Source organism: Musa acuminata, chromosome BXJ1-11, assembly GCF_036884655.1.
Source record: "Musa acuminata AAA Group cultivar baxijiao chromosome BXJ1-11, Cavendish_Baxijiao_AAA, whole genome shotgun sequence".
NCBI classification, from domain to species: Eukaryota; Viridiplantae; Streptophyta; class Magnoliopsida; order Zingiberales; family Musaceae; genus Musa; species Musa acuminata.
The window spans coordinates 29,294,912-29,314,410 of record NC_088337.1 but is presented as its reverse complement, the minus strand read 5'-3'; the positions used below and the strand labels follow the sequence as shown (position 1 = coordinate 29,314,410).

The 19,499-nt window shown below is 43.1% G+C and overlaps 2 protein-coding genes and 1 long non-coding RNA gene across 7 annotated transcripts; 1 reads left to right on the top strand and 2 right to left on the bottom strand.

The window, feature by feature from the left end:
- Positions 1–805: 805 nt before the first annotated feature.
- On the top strand, positions 806–3,582 carry LOC135584422 (scarecrow-like protein 3). Of its 3 annotated transcripts, XM_065090661.1 has the most exons (4): positions 808–1,055; positions 1,163–2,602; positions 2,963–3,052; positions 3,191–3,582. In XM_065090661.1, exons 2-3 carry the CDS (start codon positions 1,215–1,217, stop codon positions 3,003–3,005), a joined length of 1,431 nt encoding a protein of 476 aa, XP_064946733.1. In that variant the 5' UTR covers positions 808–1,055; positions 1,163–1,214; the 3' UTR covers positions 3,006–3,052; positions 3,191–3,582. The 3 variants fall into 3 exon arrangements, with proteins under 3 accessions (XP_064946734.1, XP_064946733.1, XP_064946732.1); XM_065090662.1 differs by having other exon boundaries at positions 806–2,602; positions 2,913–3,052; XM_065090660.1 differs by having other exon boundaries at positions 810–2,602.
- Positions 3,583–8,972: 5,390 nt separating this feature from the next.
- LOC103971942 (BTB/POZ domain and ankyrin repeat-containing protein NPR5) lies at positions 8,973–11,787 on the bottom strand. Its single transcript, XM_018820276.2, has 3 exons — positions 11,591–11,787; positions 10,781–11,493; positions 8,973–10,173 (listed from the first exon to the last, which is right to left on the bottom strand). The coding sequence occupies exons 2-3, from the start codon at positions 11,282–11,284 to the stop codon at positions 9,169–9,171; spliced, it is 1,509 nt and encodes a 502-aa protein (XP_018675821.1). The 5' UTR covers positions 11,285–11,493; positions 11,591–11,787; the 3' UTR covers positions 8,973–9,168.
- A 5,154-nt stretch (positions 11,788–16,941) lies between these two features.
- On the bottom strand, positions 16,942–18,479 carry LOC108951719 (uncharacterized). 3 transcript variants are annotated; one of them, XR_010480990.1, is made up of 4 exons: positions 17,938–18,479; positions 17,720–17,837; positions 17,472–17,640; positions 16,942–17,366 (listed from the first exon to the last, which is right to left on the bottom strand). It is a non-coding gene; the product is annotated as an uncharacterized LOC108951719 (long non-coding RNA). The 3 variants fall into 3 exon arrangements; XR_010480991.1 differs by having other exon boundaries at positions 16,942–17,362; XR_010480989.1 differs by having other exon boundaries at positions 16,942–17,640.
- Positions 18,480–19,499: the final 1,020 nt, after the last annotated feature.

The window sequence follows — 19,499 nt, the reverse complement described above, 5'->3', positions numbered from 1 at the left end:
TTAAAGACACTCAAATTCATCGGATATGCCATATTGATCGAGGCTTAATGCGGATCATGTGGGAGCAAACTATCTTTGGAGTTTGCAGTAGTATGCAATGCCAGCTGAATTGTCTCAACGCCCCCTCCAGTACGTGACTTTGGCATTGCTAACTCGGGATGGGAAAATGAGTGTAGAAGATGACTGACCGGGTTAGAAACAAAAACCATTATCTATATACAAGTCAAAGAAAGAACAGTAGCTATCAATTTGTCTGCATATGCGCGGTGGAACATTGGGTTCCGTGATTGTTTCTTCCTCTCGTCTCATTTGCAATATACATCTCAACGTCCAGTGATATCACATTCCATTTTAGTGGAAGCCCTCCATAGTTGTCTTTTGCTTATTAATTAATCATGGTAGAGAACCATGTCGTGTGAATTCTATCTTTTCCTTCCTTGTGAGATATCAGTTTAGCCTTTGTATTATTTTTTTTTCTCATATCATTTGATGATTATTGTCAAATAATCGATATTTGATATTATTATTTTTTTAATGATCGAGACTTGATGCATGAAATCTATCGATGACATGCAAAGTCAACTGCCATAGATGATGACTAAAAGTGATGTATTATTTTAATTTTTTTGTTCCTACCGATCGATCCTAACTGGCGCGAAGAGAATGGAGACTTGTCCTCCTCATCGTAATCCCAGCTAGCAAGCACGGTGGGTGGGGGACATGCCGTTCGCTAGACGACGAGATGGGATATTTGGAGGCATCCACTCACATCCTCCATACGCTCCGTCCCCCCGTGGAAGAGACAAACACAAGCAGTCGTAGTGCTTGGTTTTTGCGAGGATGAGGAATAAAGCGACCCCGACATGAGGCTCCAAACCCGAGCACCCATTACCACGGTAGAAGACCGAGGCGTTGCGGACGGAATGGCTTCTCCTTTGAGAGGGATGGGCTGAGGAGTTCCATCTGCCGTTTGTGAGGAGGATTGGAGCCCGGGTCGCTGTCTGCTACTGCAGGAAACTTGGTCCCTGGAGCTCCAACTCTGAAAACCTCCTCCGGTGTGAATCCATCGAACTGCTGCTTCTCGTTGCAGTCTTGTCTTTTCTGCTGTTGCTTCGGCTGCAAGAATCTGTTGCTTACTGGGCTCTAATTCTCGTCGATCAAGCGCTCGAGATTTGGCCAGATTCATCTGCTTGCCGGAGCGGGCGAAGCGGGCGATGATGCCTTTATTGGCCGGCGTCGTGGTCCAGGACGACGGCTCGTCGTCGTCGGTGACTTCGTCCCCCCTCGAGACCTTGTCCCTCTCTCCTCCCTCCCTCTCGCCGCACTCCCCGTGGGTCCGCGAGCTCAAGTCCGACGAGCGTGGCCTCTGTCTCATCCACCTCCTTCTTGACTGCGCCAATCGCGTTGCTTCCGGCGGCAGTCTCGACCCCGCCAACGCGGCCCTCGAGCAGATCGCCCTCCTCGCCGCCCCCGACGGCGACGCCATGCAGCGTATCGCCTCTCACTTCGCCGAGGCCCTCGCCCGCCGCGCCATCCGCTCGTGGCCCGGCCTCTGTCACGCCCTCGACTCCGCCCGCGTCCTGCCGCTGGCGGAGGCCGCCGTGGCCCGCCGCCATTTCCTCGACCTCTGCCCCTTCCTCCGATTGTCGTTCGTCGTCACCAACCAAGCCATCATGGAGGCCATGGAGGGCGAGCGAGTGGTCCACGTCGTCGACCTCAACGCGTCCGATCCCGCCCAGTGGATCCCCCTCCTTCAGGCACTCAGCGCACGGTCCGAGGGCCCGCCGCACTTGAAGATCACCGGCATCCACGAGCACAAGGAGGTGCTCCACTACACGGCGATTCGCCTATCGGAGGCGGCCGAGCGGCTCGACGTCCCATTCCAATTCATTCCCCTAGTTAGCAGGCTGGATAACCTGGACATCGAGAGACTTCGAGTCAAGACTGGGGAGGCATTAGCCATCAGTTCTGTCCTCCAATTGCACTCCTTGCTGGCCACCGAGGACGTCGGCGGCCACCTGCGCAAGGCCCAAAGGATTGCACCAATTAGTAAGCTAACGTTAGGGGAATTTCTCGAGAAGGATCACTTGGCCAATACACATAGCACGAGCGCAGAGTCAGCAGCACGGCCGCCCACGAGGATCCAGAGTTTTCTTGCGTCGCTGTGGGGGCTGTCTCCGAAGATCGTGGTGGTCACCGAGCAGGAGGCCAACCACAATGGGAAGACGCTGAAGGAGAGGCTCGTGGAGGCGCTCTTTTATTACGCTGCGGTGTTCGACGGCCTCGACTTGACTGTGCCGAGGCAGTCAGTCGAACGTCTCAGGGTGGAGAAGATGCTATTCGGGGAGGAGATCAGGAACATTATAGCATGCGAAGGGTTGGAAAGGAAGGAGCGGCACGAGAAGCTGGAGAGGTGGAGTCAGAGGATGGGCATGGCAGGGTTCAGATTGTTGCCATTGAGCTACTATGGACTGCTGCAAGCGAGGAGGTTGCTGCAGTCCTTTGGTTGGCAGGGTTATAAGGTGAAAGAAGAGAACGGGTGCTTCATGATGTGCTGGCAAGATCGGCCACTGTTCTCCGTATCAGCTTGGAGTTGCAATCAGTAAGATTAGTTCTCTTCTTGAAATTTGTTTTCATTACTACTGTAAACTTTCTGTTCTTCAGAAGTTTTGTTGTATGTAACTATCTTGCTCTTCCTGATGCACATTTACTAGCATAAGAGGATGGTTGTGTGTGTTGCAGCAACATGGTGGTGGTATTGTTTTCCTTGCTTCTGGATTTCACAGGGGATTTGACTTTATCATTTGCATCTTTGGACTCGTCCTCATTGCATGAATTTGAATAATATGTTATGATCATAGTGCATCTGATTCATTTTGATCAAGCTGACTTCTGTTTTTTTGTCACATTAGATGATTATTGCATCATTACTACTGACAACAAGCTCCTTGTCTGCACACAGAGCAGAAAGTTTGAAGAAAAGAAGCACAAGTGTTGTGCCATAGAACAGAAGCTTTTTCAGCCACGGAAGGATAAAGCTGTGGTCAAACTGGTCTGCGTCTTTCTGACCTTCTTATGCTCTAATCTTGAAAAAGATTGAACTGGCTCTGTGCTACCTCTTTGGTTTATGAGTTTCAAATTCAGCACTCTTGGTGGTACTCTGAAGAGCATTTTGGTTCTCTTGTTTCAGATGCTGATGGCTTCCTAGTGGGAAATGAGAAGTTACAAGTATGGAAATTTGCAAGAACAATTCTGCATCCTCTACAGAAAATATCTTCCTAGGATTTTTTACTTGTAACAAACAGTGTCTTCTTATACAGGAATATGAAAAGTATGATAAAAATAGATTGTTGAATTGGAGGTTAGGTACTCCAAGCAATCTATTTTGAGAGTTCAGAGGATTTAGTACTGGAGTCATTGGGAATTTATGAACCTTGGTTGAAGAAAAGGGTATATAACATGCAGTTATTTCATCATTTTGACAGAAGTGCAAGATTTCTTTCTTTGAGACAAAGAAAAATAGTGAATGGAATGTAAGGAATAGCAAATTGACAAATTTTGTGTATTCTTATTTTATTCTCCTGCACAGTGAGTATCATGGCATTGGCTTGAACCAGTGGAAACTCATAATCTACGGGTTTTCTCTTGGATCGTAGACCGAAGAACAACTCAATTTCACCATCTGTCACTGGCCACTTGACTTCATCTATTTGTAAGTTTACAGTTGAACCTGAATAGATTAATCATCAATCAGCAAGTTATATTCACAAAAGAAAACTGGCTTTCTCCTCTGACTTCATCAATATGTTGTTTTGGATTCAATGAAATGTGTTTTTGAGTAGCAAAATGTAAAGAATGAGAAGAGAAACTATTGATTGTATTCCTCCAGATTTACTTCATTGCTTTATTTCCTTTTGCTGCACAGGTAAATGTTCAATCAAGCCAATTCTTATCTCTTCAGCATATCCATCTTCATGTTTCATGTGCTGAATGGTTATTTCATATCATAAATCCTAAATATTTTTATGTTTTATTGGATTGAACTGTGATTTATATCATATCATAATTATGATCTCTTTCTCTCTTAATGTGATGAGCAGATGGAGGGGCAAGGAAACCTTCAAAACTCCACATTCTGCAGTGTATGTGAAGTTGTTGATCCTGCCTTGGTAACAATTTCTCAAAATTTTTGGAGCTATGTCAGTGGAATAAATACAAAATATGGCTACCTCTAAACAAAAAATTTATCTGACAATGAAGTCAAATAAGATTTGTCAGTGAATAAAATTAGAGTTTGACTTTTATTAAGAAATAGTTTCTTCTTCAGTTTGCCCATCAATATTTGACAAGGAAGTCACCACCACATCCATTAGGTGGAGCCACTTCAATTGACACCAAAGCCTATCTTTGGGCCCCTTTTTACATCAAAATGCTTCATCATTTAATTCTCTTCCAGTATTTCCAAGGAGCAATTTGACACTGCTAATTCAAATATCTCTTTCTATGCCAAGCTTGAGGCTTATTCTACGAAGTAGTTGAGAGTTCTGTTACATCATTCCTGAGGTCCTATGTAACATCTCTTGAATTAGTTTTCAGTGTGTTCTATGATAGCTGGAGATCCTTCTTAGTCTATCCAGGAAATCTGTGGCCCATACTTGAGCATTAGGATGAAGGTAATACATTTGTAGTCAAAGGTGTGAGGCTGTCATCATTCAGAGTGAGTTTTTCTTCTCTTGGGCGTCTCTTGCAGGACACGGTCGAAAAACCAGAGTTCTACTTGAGGAAACTAAGAGTCTCTATCCAGTCTTTTGTAAGCATTTTAAGCTTTCTATAAGTTTTTTGTGCTTATCATTTCTTACAAATTTCTGGAAGTTCCATATCGCATTAAACTACCAGTAATTTATTAGAAGATCTGTTAGGATGTCTGTGTGCCACATACAAGTTTAAGTTTAGAAAGACCTAACATACTTTAGAATTAAACCAAGTCCATGGATAATCTAATAATCATACCCAAATACTAGTTTTGCTCTAACTATTGATCCAAAATACTTCAGTCCAAATTAATGGTGCTATCTCAATTTAATTTTTTTACATTTGAGGATACTTATGGTTAATAATTTCAATTCATTATTATTTTATTCCACTCCAAACCAATCGAATATCTAATCCTTCTTTGTTTATTTACATTTTGTTGAGCTCCCTTCTTGGTTTTTTTCCTGAGTGTTGGATTGCAATTTAGTCAGCATGTTATCTCTTCGTTTCCTCGATTCCATTGGGGACAGAAGCATTGCCACTTCTGATCCTTAAAGCTGGGAAGTGAATCAAAAGCCCAAGCATCTTAATTCGATTCCAAGCATGTTTAACCTATTATTCATGATCGTGCATTTACGATCAAATCAAGCAGAAAACTAAAATATACTTCTCCTACATGGAAAAATCTAGTCATTCTTGCTTCATGCATCCAACTACTCCAAAGAAATATGAAACATGCACGTAACCCAGCAGAGCAAAGGACGAACTCAACCACTTTGATGTCCACTTCAATTTAGTGTCTCATCCTATTATTCTTCTCCGAGTCTTTAGTCATGTGATACACGAGTGTCCTCATCCCTTGAATCAAGATATTTAAAGTAATATCATTAAACATTTAGTTTTCTAATTAATAAAAATCTTATGATTCATATTAATTTTGAGGTTAATACTGAGATATTTATGAGGCATACTGTATACATTGGAATCAATATGTCAACATCTTAAAAAGTTGAATTCTTCTCCATTGCTTTATATATCACGTTGCGTAAACCATAAGAGTCTTTACTCGTCACATCCCGTGAACCATAAGAGTCATGGAGTGATTTGAATCATGAGAGATTTATATACCTTAAGAGTCTTTACTTGTCACATCCCATAAACCATAAGAGTCATGGAGTGATTTGAATCATGAGAGATTTATATTTATAGTAGATTGTCCTTTTTTATATGGAAGGCGTGACAAATGCTTATAGTGCCTACCCGCGTAATAAGTCATCAAGTGTTAGCTTACGAAGAATTATCCATTTTACATGACTTTGTATAGTTTTATTCTCTTAAGATAAGCTTAAGAGACGCCTCTCAAGGTAGAGAGTGACTCTGACGCTTACAAGATCTTATTCCCTTACTCCTTAACTAATATGAAACTAAACACATTTATCATTACTCAAACACTTATACCAAAAATTCATATTTCTTTTGTGTCAAGTTATTTCTCTCTATTTTATGCACCTAACTATTGAGAGATTTGACAAAATGAATTCGATTAATACTCTTTAATAAGACTCCTGAAAGACTTACCTACATACAATTTACCATAATAAACTCATCAATCTAATTTTTCTCTGAACAAATAGGTGAACTAAAATATACTCCTAATTTCATGCAATATGTGATTTTGCAATTACGGATTGGAATCTACATTGAATATGTCCTTTAATGCAGCATATCAGAGATGATGTGCATTTTTATCTCCTCTCGAATGATAGTGAACTAAGCAGTTAAACATGACTCGGAAGAGTTAGCACAACAATAATCAACATTACAAGAAGCCATCTCGCAGCTGAATAAAGGATGAGAACATATGCATTCAGACAATTTAATCTGCTAAAGTAAATTTATGCTGGGATAGAAAACTTACCATATCATTTCCAACACATGTTTTCTATGCCTATTCGTGTGTGGAGGACGAGGATAATGCCTGTCACATAGGTATCTGTCGAATGATCAAAGGCACAGGAGGTGGAATGCAGCTACTTGTACTCCATAGACATTACAACTGGAGAGCAATAAGAACCATTCACATGTTTATGACCATTTTTTGTTTCTATTTCATCAAGCAATTTAAATTTCCAAAGACATTCTTCTAAAATAGTATCTTTTATCCAAAGGATACTAAATAGCAGCTAAAAAGCCAGAGATTGAAACAAACAATGGGTAGATAGCAGCTGAAAAGCCAGAGACTGAAACAAACAATGGGTAGATGGCAGCAACTAAAAAGCCAGAGATTGAAACAAACAATGGGTAGATGGCAGCAACTAAAAAGCCAGAGTTGGGTTGGATAGCAGCAGCTAAAAAGCCAGAGATTGAAACAAACAATGGGCAGATAGCAGCAGCTAAAAAGCCAGAGATTGAAACAAACAATGGGTGGCAAACTCAAACTAGTCAGATGCAACTTTTGCAAGAAAAATAAGAGAAAAAAAAACATAGGAAGCATGATTTTGGTTGTTCTATTGAAGTAAACTCTCAGTGACTTACCATTTGTGTAACAAGAAAACATTTGCTGATATCTTCATTTCAACAGTACCAGAAACTTCTGATGACATTTTACTTGAATTTGATTCTCTAGTGTCTGTGTATACATCTTTTTCTCTACATTAAACATCACTTAATCTTCTCTTCACTTAATGTTTCATACATATTATGTGGTCCAAAGCAATACTAGCATAATGAAATATGACAAAACAGCTTATTGCAATCTATCTATATTTTAGCAATATTAAGATAAGATACTTTTATATATAAAAAAAAAAAGTTATTGAAATTGGTTTTGTGCAATCATTATATATCCCTTAGATTAACAGGAAACTTTTATATGATTGTTATTATGCTATATATATTGAAGTGTTTATCAGATGAAAAAACAAAATTAGTATAGCTTAGATGACAATAGACAAATTCAGCATGCTTAAAGGCATTAAAAGAAAATTCATGTCCAAGAGGAATTTAGGTTAAATAATGGAATGCAGCACATGTGAAGGATGTGGGATCACAAATCATAAGACATTATCATAGAACTTCTGAAGAATAATATGGTCAGTGAAAATTTCTAGTGTGTAGATTGGAGCCTGGAAAATAGTCTGTGGTAATATACTATGCATGAAACTAGCAACAAATAAAAAGAAAATGAGCCAATAGTTAACACGAACAATCCAAAGCTTGCACTGTTCACTATATCAATTCTGCTCACATGCTTACCCTTGCAGTAAACCCACCAACAGAAAATACACTGTAGCCATTGATGATGCATCTGATCTGTCTGCACCAAGTAGAAGCTACTCAAGGAGAGACAGAAAAGAGCCATCAACTTGTCTGGTAGTGTTCACAGGCATTCTACTCTCAACCTTTTTCTTGGAGTAGATTTGATGCTAATGGTAGAAACTCGATCCTGCAAAACCTAATCCTACATAACTAGGAACAAAGGAAGGCATATGATTTTTGTGATTTGGATTTGGATTATTCTAGTTCTGTTGGATAGAAGCTGATAGTAAAACAAGGAGAAAAGATGAACAAGGAGTAATAGCTATATATCACAAAAGCTAGCACAGAAACATGCTATAAGATCATCATACAAAAGTGTACAGAAAAGCTTCTTCAAGTGAAGACTGCTCTGAACCTACAAAAGGGTGATGTCGTGTAGTCACCCTCGATGTTGCACTGATGGAAGACAAGAGATTTATGTGTCTACAGCAGAATGATCCTTTTGGCTATTCTAATATAATGCAGAGAAAAGTTTAGCACCTTCAAGATGGCATTGCAGCATTGAAAGCTATGTATAAAGGAAAAAGAAATGTTCAACTGTTGATGAGACAGCTTCTTGTCTTCACTATATATATTATACATTATATATATAGACCCAAACAAACCTACCCCTACGATGGATGGGAAAAACAACAGTGGCAAACTATTGCAGTAAATAACCTTCTGCAATCAGTGCAAAAGAACAGTTCATATTAAAGATGGAGAGAGAGAGAGAGAGACAGAGAGAGGGAGGAAATCGACGTCATAAACAAATATAATGTAATGTGGAAAACAAAGGCTGGGAAGACCAGAAAGTGAAGAGATTGACCTTTGTCGCTGACCTCGATTTGAATCCCCCCCCCCCCACCCGTTCTGGTGTTTGATCAGCAAATACACTAGAAAAGAAGAAAAGGCAAAGCCAACAATCCAAACAAAGGTTCTATTAATTTCTACATGCAGCTACACATGCCACCTCCAATAATGCTGCAAAACAAAATACACTGATTCAGAGGACATTCCATTGCCTCTTTGACTATCTGCCTTGCGTTGAGTATCGGATTAGATAGAGGAAGATGCAGTCGATGTGAAATTGAATGATGCAAGCTTACAAGGCAGCAGTCACGGGAAGCCATGAGAAGGAAACATGGTCGACAAGCCGATGTTACCGCCGCCGCCACCTTGGGATCTACTGCTGCCGTCGTCATCCTCGCCTCCATCACTCATCTTGCATCCCAGCCGTGCGGCCATACCTAGATTCAGATACACCATTCGAGAATCCAAGCTGAGGTTGACCATGCTGCCGTTTGAGTTATTAGGGGTGCAACTGGTCGAATCCGGATGCATCGGTGGATAGATGGCCGAGTGAGGGTGGCTTCCGGCACCGCCTCCGCCACTTTTGGCTTCCTCACGCGACATGACAAGCGCTGCCGATTGGACTAGCTCGAGGCAAAGCCTTAGCTTGTTCGGCTCGATGTGCGTCAGGCCCGGGACAGCTCCCTTGAAGAGGAAGTCAGAGGTGAGGTTGCGGAGAATGTCGAGGGGGGTCACGCCGTCGAACGTGCGAACGTTGGGGTCGGCGTGATGGTCGAGGAGGACGGCTACCATGTCGGGGCACACCATCTCAGCGGCGACGTGGAGTGGCGTTTTCCCTGCAGGGCCTGCACGGCAATTGACGTCGGCAGCGCCGAGCTCAAGGAGCGCCTTTACCACCTCACGGCTGCAGTTCTCGACGGCGTAGTGGAGGGCGAGGGCGTCGTCAAGGTTGAGCCCCTCCCCCATAACCATCAGCTTGACAAGCTCGACGTCGGACGAGTCCAGGGCGCGGCGCATCCGGCGGATCTTGTGGTGGTCGTCGAGCTCGGTGGAAGGGCCTGCGACTTCGAGGGCGTGGTGGTGAGGGATGAAGGAACGGCGGGCGAGGGAGGACTTGAGACGGAGCTCCTCGATCTTCGCCATCACATCGATCGGCAGGTGCTTCGCGAGCACCTCCGGCGGGAGTCCGGACTTGGCGACCAGGTGGGAGCAGGTGGTCCACAGCTGGTGCATTTCTTGCTTCCTGGACGCCATCAGGACCTTCATCACGTCCTCGATCGACGCCTTCTCCACCATGCTAGCCAATTGCTTCTGCACGCACCCAACGAGCACCCAAAAAAGAGCATTAGCAGCACATTCTGTCAAAACAATGAATTTGAGGTTTTGGTTTGCATTAAATATACAAGGGATGAGACCAGGGAGAGTCCCTCCGGGGAAGAGAGAGAGAGAGAGAGAGAGAGAGAGAGAGAGAGAGAGACGATTTGGTGACGGGAGCAAAGGAGGCACCCAATTCAAGAAATGGCTGGAAATGCTGCAGGGAGTGGGACAAGGAAAGGATATATCCGTTACTGGGAAAGGAAAGGCAAACCCTAAATTTAGGGTTGGTGAAAGATGGATCTAATTTTGATTTGGAGGAGACATAATGCAAACACTATGGCACACAGCATAGAAGGTTGCTGTTTACACAGTAACAAGAGGGGAAGAGATTCAAGAGGAAGAAGCGTGAGGCAAACAGTGGATGGAGATGTCCCAAAAAGAAAAGCACATCCGTCACCAGTGAATGTACCAAAGACGGGGAAGGGAAAAGGGAGGAGGCAGCGAGCTGACAACTCCTAAAACAAGGAGGAGGAGCTACAAGAAAATCCCTGTGATCTGACCACGTGAGATAGCACAACGGGCAGATCTGTGGGCGGCGGACCTGGGTGAGGAGCGCGAGCTGCTCGACTCCGAAGGACCGGGAAGCGGTGAGGGTGTCGAGAGCGAGGTCGACGGCAGCGGTGCAATGGGTGTGCCAGCAGCCGCGGTCGCTGCAATTGGGGCGAGGCTCGTGCTTCTGCGGCACCAGCGAGACCTGCCCGCTGTACATGAACTGGAGCATCAGCAGGAACACCTCGTAGCTGACGGAATTCACCGGGATCACGCTGCCGGGGGAGGAGGACAGACACTGTGAGGCCCCGCCGGTGGGCGACCGCGGGCTGTGGTGTTGGTGGTGGTGATGGTGGTGGAGGAGGAGTAGACCAGGCGGCGACGATGGCTCGGCCCCGCAGAAGAACTTGCGGAAGAAGAGGCTGCGGGCGGCCAGGATGCAGCGATGGGCGTGGACGAGGCGGCCCTCCACGCTGAAGGTCACGTCGCTGAACGCCTGCCCGTTGATGAGGAGGTTGAGGTAGTCCAAGGAGAGGGACTTGAGCGACTCCTCCATGCCTTCTCACCGATCACGCACTCACCCCCACTCACTCTCTCTCTCTCTCTCTTTCTCTCTCTCCCTCTCTCTCTCTCTCTCTCTCTCTCTCTCTTCTTCTTTCCTTTCTTCTGTAGAGAACACTTTGTCCTATTTGTCTGTGCTCTGCCTTCTCTCTCACACACGCACAGTAACTCTCTCTTAAGGTTCAGATGTATCTGATTACAAGTCTGGATGAGAAAATTATGTCAGTGGAAAGAGATGACGGAAAGATCGCAAAGAAGAGAGTAACAACAATGATTATAGCGAGTCTGGGACTTCATTTGCCTTTTTATTCCTTCCCGCATCTCTTCTTCTGAGGCTTCTGCGTCTGGTCCTTGTTCTACACCTATCTGCGCTTTGTGGTGGGTTGAGATTTTTCGTATGTATTCCTTTTTGTTTTCCTTCTATTTCCCTTACGAGAGAGAGAGAGACAGAGAGAGAGAGATACTGGGGGAGAAGGGAAAGAAAGAAGATGAGGAGAGAGAAGCCAATTTGGGTGGTGCTGCTGCACCGCCGAGCTCCTAAAATAATTGAGGTCAGAACGCAAAATAAACCTCGGTCGGTATCCTAAATTACACGACCGAGCACCGTCTCCAATATATAATTAAAATGAACGCTGCTTTCTTTATTGGTTTGTCTTCGCAGTCTCATATCCTCCACAAATAACATGGCCGAGTCAAAAGTCCTAATCAAGAAAAAGTAGGATGAGTTTGGCCAAAACCTAAAGAGACAGATGCGTCGCACCCATCACTACAAAGAATCTTGGCCTTGATAGTATGTGCTTGTCATCTAAGCTTACCAGCAATCATAGGGGAGTAAATAATAACAATAACAATAATAATAATAATAATAATATAAATAACTAAGGGAGAACATTCTCCATGACATGCTTTACTTGATCAATTTGCTTCTGATCCTCGTTAATTTTCCATCATTTTTCTCTGATATCTTCGACCTTTTACGGATGTATCCTTCACACAAGAGACATAAAGAACCTTTGATATTTTAAATTTTATTTTTAATGTTTCTCATGTTAGGTAAAGCATTAAAGGTATATTCTTTCGATTTCAAATAAAATAATTTTATGGGAGTACAGAATTGATTTTTCTCAATAATACACTCAAATTAAGATTGATCGAGGATATAAGGAATATATGGACATTATTCTATTATGATCCGAGGCACTTAGAAGCTCATTTTGAATAGCTCTGATTATATTATATTTAATTTAGATAGAATCTCTCTTAAGATTATTATAATTCGATACAATATAAATTGCATCATTGTTTAAGTACCTCTATTATTGAATACTATGATTCAGGACCAATAAATATAGATCAGTACCTATAGGTATTTGAAGCTAATTAGTCACTAAAAATGCATGATTATGTACAATCTAGTATCAAATTATGTAATAATCATTATATATATATATATATTATTATCTTCTTCATCACTTAAAATCTAAAATATTACTCAGGATGGGATGTCCAATGGTCCTACACATTAATTTAGTGTCACAATTTCTTTGCTGTTGGTGTTGTGCATACAACTACACAATTAAAACAATTGAAAGCACACCAAATGCCATAAACTCGTTCAAAACAAGTTGATTGTGTTAGTAGCTCTCATCAAGCATGACAATGACCCGATTCCATTAGAGAGATAGAGTTCAGATGTGGATTTCAAACTTACCCAATAGTTCAATAGGAGAGACAACAAACTGATAGAGACTGATTCCTCTAAGGCGAACCCTAATGGATTACACCCATTAGAGTCTAACTTAGTTAGCCAAAGAAAAGAAGAGGAGGGAAGGTGTAATGTGGACCGGTGTCTTCACTGCCCCCTAAGTTTCTTCCAATTATTCACGCTTTGATGCTGACTGGGGAACCTTTCGATCGAACGGTCGATCTCAAGCGTGCCCCACAAGCCTGACGGTAGAGACGCGTTCTGAACTCCATGAGCAATAATTCTCGCAGCGAAGCCGCCGGACTCGTGATCGGAAGCAGCAACGGGGCCACAAGGGACCTCCTCGGCGAAGCCACCGCAAGGCGGGTACCTGAGCTGGGTTATCGACGAAGGGTTAGCTTCGAGAGCACAAACAGTGGCGGTGGTGCCCCACCGGAGATGGATGCGTCCAATTGCTTCGAGTCCCGCTTTTTCTACCGAGTGCAACACCTGATGGTCGATGTCGGACTTCTCTCACCACCTGTTCGACCCTTTTAACTCCTTGGTGATAGAGATCGGCGACTGCTAGTGGCAGGTAAACCCAATTAATGACACCCTTAGGTGGGGTCTCAGACCCTGGATAGTGTGTGTTGCATGACTGATGACCTCCTTCCTCTCAACTAACGCAGGACCAGTTTGGTTCAGAGTTGCAGGGGGGGTTTATAGAAGTTTGGGTTGGTGAGAAGTCTCACTGCCACGGTCGAAGCGACTTCAATAAGAGGATGAAGGCTTAGTAGTAACAGTAGAAGCCACTTAAATGAGGCACAGAGAGAGAGAGAGAGAGAGAGAGAGAGAGAGAAGACGGTGTAAAAAGGAAAAGACCGGGCTCATTGGTGGGGCGAAGCTCTGCGTCGTGCTTCCCGTCCGGGCCGACGTCTTTTACTTTCTACTACAATTGCTGGAGTCATGGGGACTCGCGCCGAGAAAGAGAGAGTGAGAGAAAGAGGGGGTGGGGGAAACGACAGTACTGCACGCCTAACCATGGCCTTTGCTCGAGCCAACATAAAGCCTTCCCGCGTGCGAAACGTCACAGTCCACACGTGCGAGACGTACGACAACACCTGTACGTGAAGTGGGAGCAAAGCCAGAGACGAGAGCAGCGGAGGGAGGGAGGGAGAGTGAGTGAGTGAGAGTGAGGCGAGGAGCGAATCAGGTTGATTGACGTATCACTGACAGTCTTATGATTTGAGGCGTTGGAAGTGACATTTGACTAGTCGTTCTCCACACCGGTGGCTTTCTCTTCCATCCCATCGCTCTACTCCTCCTCCTCCTCCCCCCCCTTCCTGCAGCCGCTGATGCAACTGCGCTGCGGTCGCCTGCTCTCCGTCTCTCCATCTCGCGAGTGAGGGGTCGCGTGGAGTAGTGTGTCTCCGTCCTTTTACTCTTTCCCCTACGCCACACCAGTCTCTCGTGTCATGTCGTGTACACAGACCGAGAGGAGGTCATATATGGACATGCGTACGTACGCCGTGTGGGGGCGATTCAGCTCATCCTTTTGGTGCCGTAGTACCCCTCCCGAGCTGCAGGCGTAGATCTACACGTGTTGCTCTTGCTTTTTGTCACTTTTTTTGGGGCCGGTGGTCTCTCGTTCTTGCTTCGCTTTCCCTCGCTTTGGTCCGGTCATGGCGACTTCGGCGACCGCGGTCGTGTGGCTTGGAGATGCAGCAGCTTTCTTTGTTGCAGGCGGTACCTTAAACTAATCTAAAGCACAATCAACAATTTGGTGATGTTACATGAAAGAAGCATCTCAATGATCTGTTAACTTCTATTAGTCTCCTTCAAAAGTTGATCGCAGTATCCTCCAAGCAATGCCCTCACAGTAGCAAAGTCATTACTGTCCCCCCCATGCTGTAGTTGTATTGTAGTATCCACAGGTCATGATGGTGTCTCTCTTCAGTTCTTTTAGCCATCCTAATTGGTTTCATGCACTAATACTTTACATCAAAATCATTGTCACACCTTTTATTATCCGAAAACAGACACCATCTATTTGAGAGATTGAATATTCTCTTTTATCATCACATATATTGATCCCTCGTAACTTCTTGCAGCATAAATGCCATGCAAATGTACGTGAAAGCCTGAGAATGTATGTTGTTATTGAGCTGATCAGAAGGTCTATAACCAAAAGAACATAATTTTCCTTTGATCCTTTCGTGGTGCAAACAAACAAGCCGCCAAAGGCCATGATTCTAATTTGTCATGGTTTCTGAACTGTGTAGCATAAGATTATCCCAGCATCAAACCCATACGTCTCATATGATACATTTGTATTTTTCTGAACGTATTTATACGAACATCTGTACACCCACGTCTCATCGTATGCCACCGTCCCTGTGTGCTCGAGAACGTCCAAACAAGCACAGCATAGTCAACGAGAAGACAATGATCAGCAGCAGTTAATTTAGGAGGAACGGATCTCGAGGTCTAGGTGTCCGTGGGGCCTACCCTTCTAAACACGACATGGGTAGGGGACAACACGAGGCTAATGATTAATGGCAATCTGCTGCGTAACGGATAACGTGGTCCGACAACTCTGCCAAATCTATTCTTTACACAAATCATGTTAGATTAGACTCCCAATAGCCATCAGCTAAAATTACGGTAAGATTTACTATAACCCTAAAGGAGGAGGTGTCCTACCGAGCTAGAGAGGGTTCGAGATCTTTTTTGGAGCAGTAGACTAATGGTGTAGTGTCTTACTTTAATGATCCGATCGTTGACAACTCATGGACTATGTGTGTGTATATATAAAAGAAAATTCAAGATTCCAAGTGGGGTTATTAATTTGTTGATATAGTGATCAATGCGTTGATTAAGATGATGTTGGCTTGGGAAAAAAAAAGGGGGTAGATGAGATACTAATTTAGTTTTATATTTAATTAAATAAGGTTAATTAGTTTAAGGATATTTTGTCTGTGTCTCATGATAATATCTACTCGAATAGAAGGAAAAAAAAAAAATCAAATATGGTCTTCATTACAATTTTGATCGAAGATCTTGAAGATTCATGAATGGAAACACACCATTAAAGAATATCATCAAATAGAAAAAAATATTTTTTGGATCAAATCAGGAATATTATATTATTCGAAGAAAAAAATATATCATATATTTAATTTGATATGCGAAACCACAGTTGTGTTTCCATTGGTATAATTCTATCAGTGATGTGCGATACGTGTGGAGATGCTATACTTCATCCTACTTAAGTGGCATCTCTATTCATCACACTAAGCTCAATCTTAGTTAAGGTTAGATCATAAAGTAAGCACAAGTTGCACTGGGTTAGGTCCTGATAGGATGTATTTTTCTTCTTTGAAGGTGTTGATTTGTAAGCTATTTAGTTGAACCTGATTCAAAGTGGGGTGTTGGTGAAAAAGTGATATGACCCATCTCATAGTAACTCGATAGTATCTAATATCAAGAGAGTAGGATACCTCTTAGAGATACTAAAGAGAGGAAAAAGAAATGAAAGAAGAATCTTGCATACAATGTAATTGAAATAATATGTTCATTTATATTCTCTCACTTGCAAACAAGGAAATATGATATAATAACATCAAAGATCTTCTGTAACATGAATTTGGATATTCGAATGAATGCAGCTAATATAAAAACAATTAGCTAAACATATATTATATTTGTTTTGGTGTTTTCAAAGTCCCATCAAAATGATATTTAAAACATAACACTTTTGCCAAAAATTGGAGTAGCCCAAGTTAGTTGGATAACCTTGATTTGGATATATATAGATTAGAGTTAGACTAGCCCAATTAATTAGAAAAGTCACATCATCTTTTTAGTGTTGAATTCTGTAGCTACCCTCTAATCTGCTATGTATTTCTGCTTTGATCACTAGATTATGGCTCTACTTGTATTTCCATTGGGCTTGAAGTTTTTGTAGCTAAAAGAGGGATTTTGTGTGGTTTTGATATATATTGGAGCAACTTCTCTGATACAAAAGTGAGAGTTTCATATGCAGACCCCAATTGAAAGTTCTCCTAGTAAAGCAATTCCTCTTTGCTTCTACTAGACACCTGTTGTACGCCCAGTTCTCCTTTTGTCGCTTCCAACTTTGAAGACAAAGGGGAAGAGAGGTGGATGAGAAGTACCGACAGTGTGAGCAAAATCTTACTTGTAGCTCTCACCGTAGTGCCCAATCTTTGTATGTTGTCTTCTATGGCCTCTCCTATCCGTCATGAAGTTACTTAATGAAGTTGCTTTCTGATCGATTGACTTGTGGAGTCACATAGACAGATTAGAAGCCAAAGTAGGTTGTTGATCTTCTCCTTCTTCTACTCACTTCCGGTTGATGTGAGCCCTGACCTGCCTAGCAAAAATCAACCTAAGACTATCATGCATCATCCCATCAATTGCCATATGTACAACATTGCCTTCCAGTCATTTGGTAAAGAGCTGATACAGTAAATCTGACCATGTTAATCCTTCCTCCATTATTGAACGATTCATCTCTCCGAGCTCTCGTCCTGTCCGAAACAGCAGTAATGGGGGTTGGACCCCATCGGGCTGAGGTGGGTCTCCAGGCTGTGGGAATAGTATACTTCCAAATTAAACCATGATGAGAGAGGATCCACCACCAAAGTCTGGAACACACCGTTTGCAGGTCAGAATGGAGAAGAAGAAGAAGAAGAAGTGCCTGACTTCCAATTCTATCGGCATCACCTTGTTCTGACCAGGTGCCAGTTTTGATTGCTTCAGCATCAAGATCTGAGATGAGATCCAAGTGGATGATAGCATCCAAAGCTCTCATGTGTGCGACGCCCCCATCTGTCATTAGTGCCTGTACTAATGATTAACAAAGGGAATATGTCGAGCATTGATTCCTTTAAGCAATATGTACGTATGGCCTCAATGGGACATATATGGGGAACCTTCTTTACCTGTTGTCCATTGCCAGAAACTCGTACTACCTTCATCTCCATCTCCTTCTCCGTCCTCCAACGATTCCGCGTCTCTCTCTCTCGCATTCCTGCACAGCCTTTACGGTTCGCGTCATCATCATCTCGTGTTGTCTACATCAGCCTCTCAAACCCTACCCAGCTTGCTTACAAGGGTTGATTCGTCAGTTGGTTCTCTTCCTACTCAGCTTAGCAGTCGAGGAAGATTGCTCGGCCAACAAACACGAGCAATTAAATTCGAATAGAATCGAAGAAGCTTGAGAAGACTCGTACAAATAGATAGTCACCCAATACAGCATCCTTACAATGTAACTTAGTGCGCAAGAGAGATAACATAGATCGATGCAGACCACATAAAAACAGGACAAGAAACCTGACAGATCTGGGTCACAGCAGCCGGTGAAATGACGGTGGGATTGGGTCATGGATGGACCACTGGGAATCAGAAAGATAAACACATCTGAAAGGAGAAAGTGAGAGCGAATTCCCATGGGAAGGACCACCAAGCCGAGGAGAAATGAATGCTGCAGCACAGAAGGAGGCATTCCACCCTCCTCATGAGTCATATCTTTATATTGCCGAGGCGGCTTCTGCTGCTGCCGAACACCGAAACGTGCCATGGTCCCCTTTCCTCCTGTAGCAAGAAGACGATGATAGATCGCAATAATATGGGAGTACGTACGTACTTACATACGCGAGACCACAATGCGTGGCTGCCGCAACTGTCTTCGAAGCTACGTATCGATCGTACGATTCCGAGGCGTGTCCGGCAGGGCGCAGTCGGTACACCACGTACGTACGTGAAACTATGCATGCATGGCGCTGCCGTGCGCGAAGCCGACGTTGGTGGTGTAACACGGCGAAACGTGTGCGCCAGAGGACCGCAGGCCGGTGCAGCAGGGTACATACGTGCCGCCGTGACCGACGTCGGCCTGATGCGTCGCCATCGACCCTCCTCTGGCTTAGCTGTAGGTGATGAGAACAGGACACCATCTCATCATCATCATCATCGTCTTCTTCTTGCTCTGATGCGACAGAGAGGACCCGACCTGCAAGTTAATTACTGGCTGAAGAGTACTAACTTGTACAGATTGCATTCGGCCACGAAAGCTCAACAGCAAGTACGCACTTTGTGGGATTAAGCAACGGAACCATCAACAATCACGGCTAGCAGATGGAACCGATTGGTCTGATCCAAAATAATAATAAAGTATAGTGTTTAAGCTTAATATATAATTTTATTTTTTTATATTTTAAAATATTTTTTAATATATAATTTAAAATTATAAAAAAATATATTTTAAAATGGTTTTTTTACAATTTAAGTATAGTGTCCATTTAGGCTTTGTGTCCACTCCCATCTACAAGGGGTTCATTTCTTGAGCCATTCACCATGCCTAGTATTGGGTGCAATCTAATACCAATTATTAGGACCAAATCAGATGAAAGAATTAAACTATATGGCATGATTTATCTTAATTATAAGCCTTTTCCACTTAGACAAAAATGTTTAAGCTTAATTTATTTGTGTAGATCCATCTATC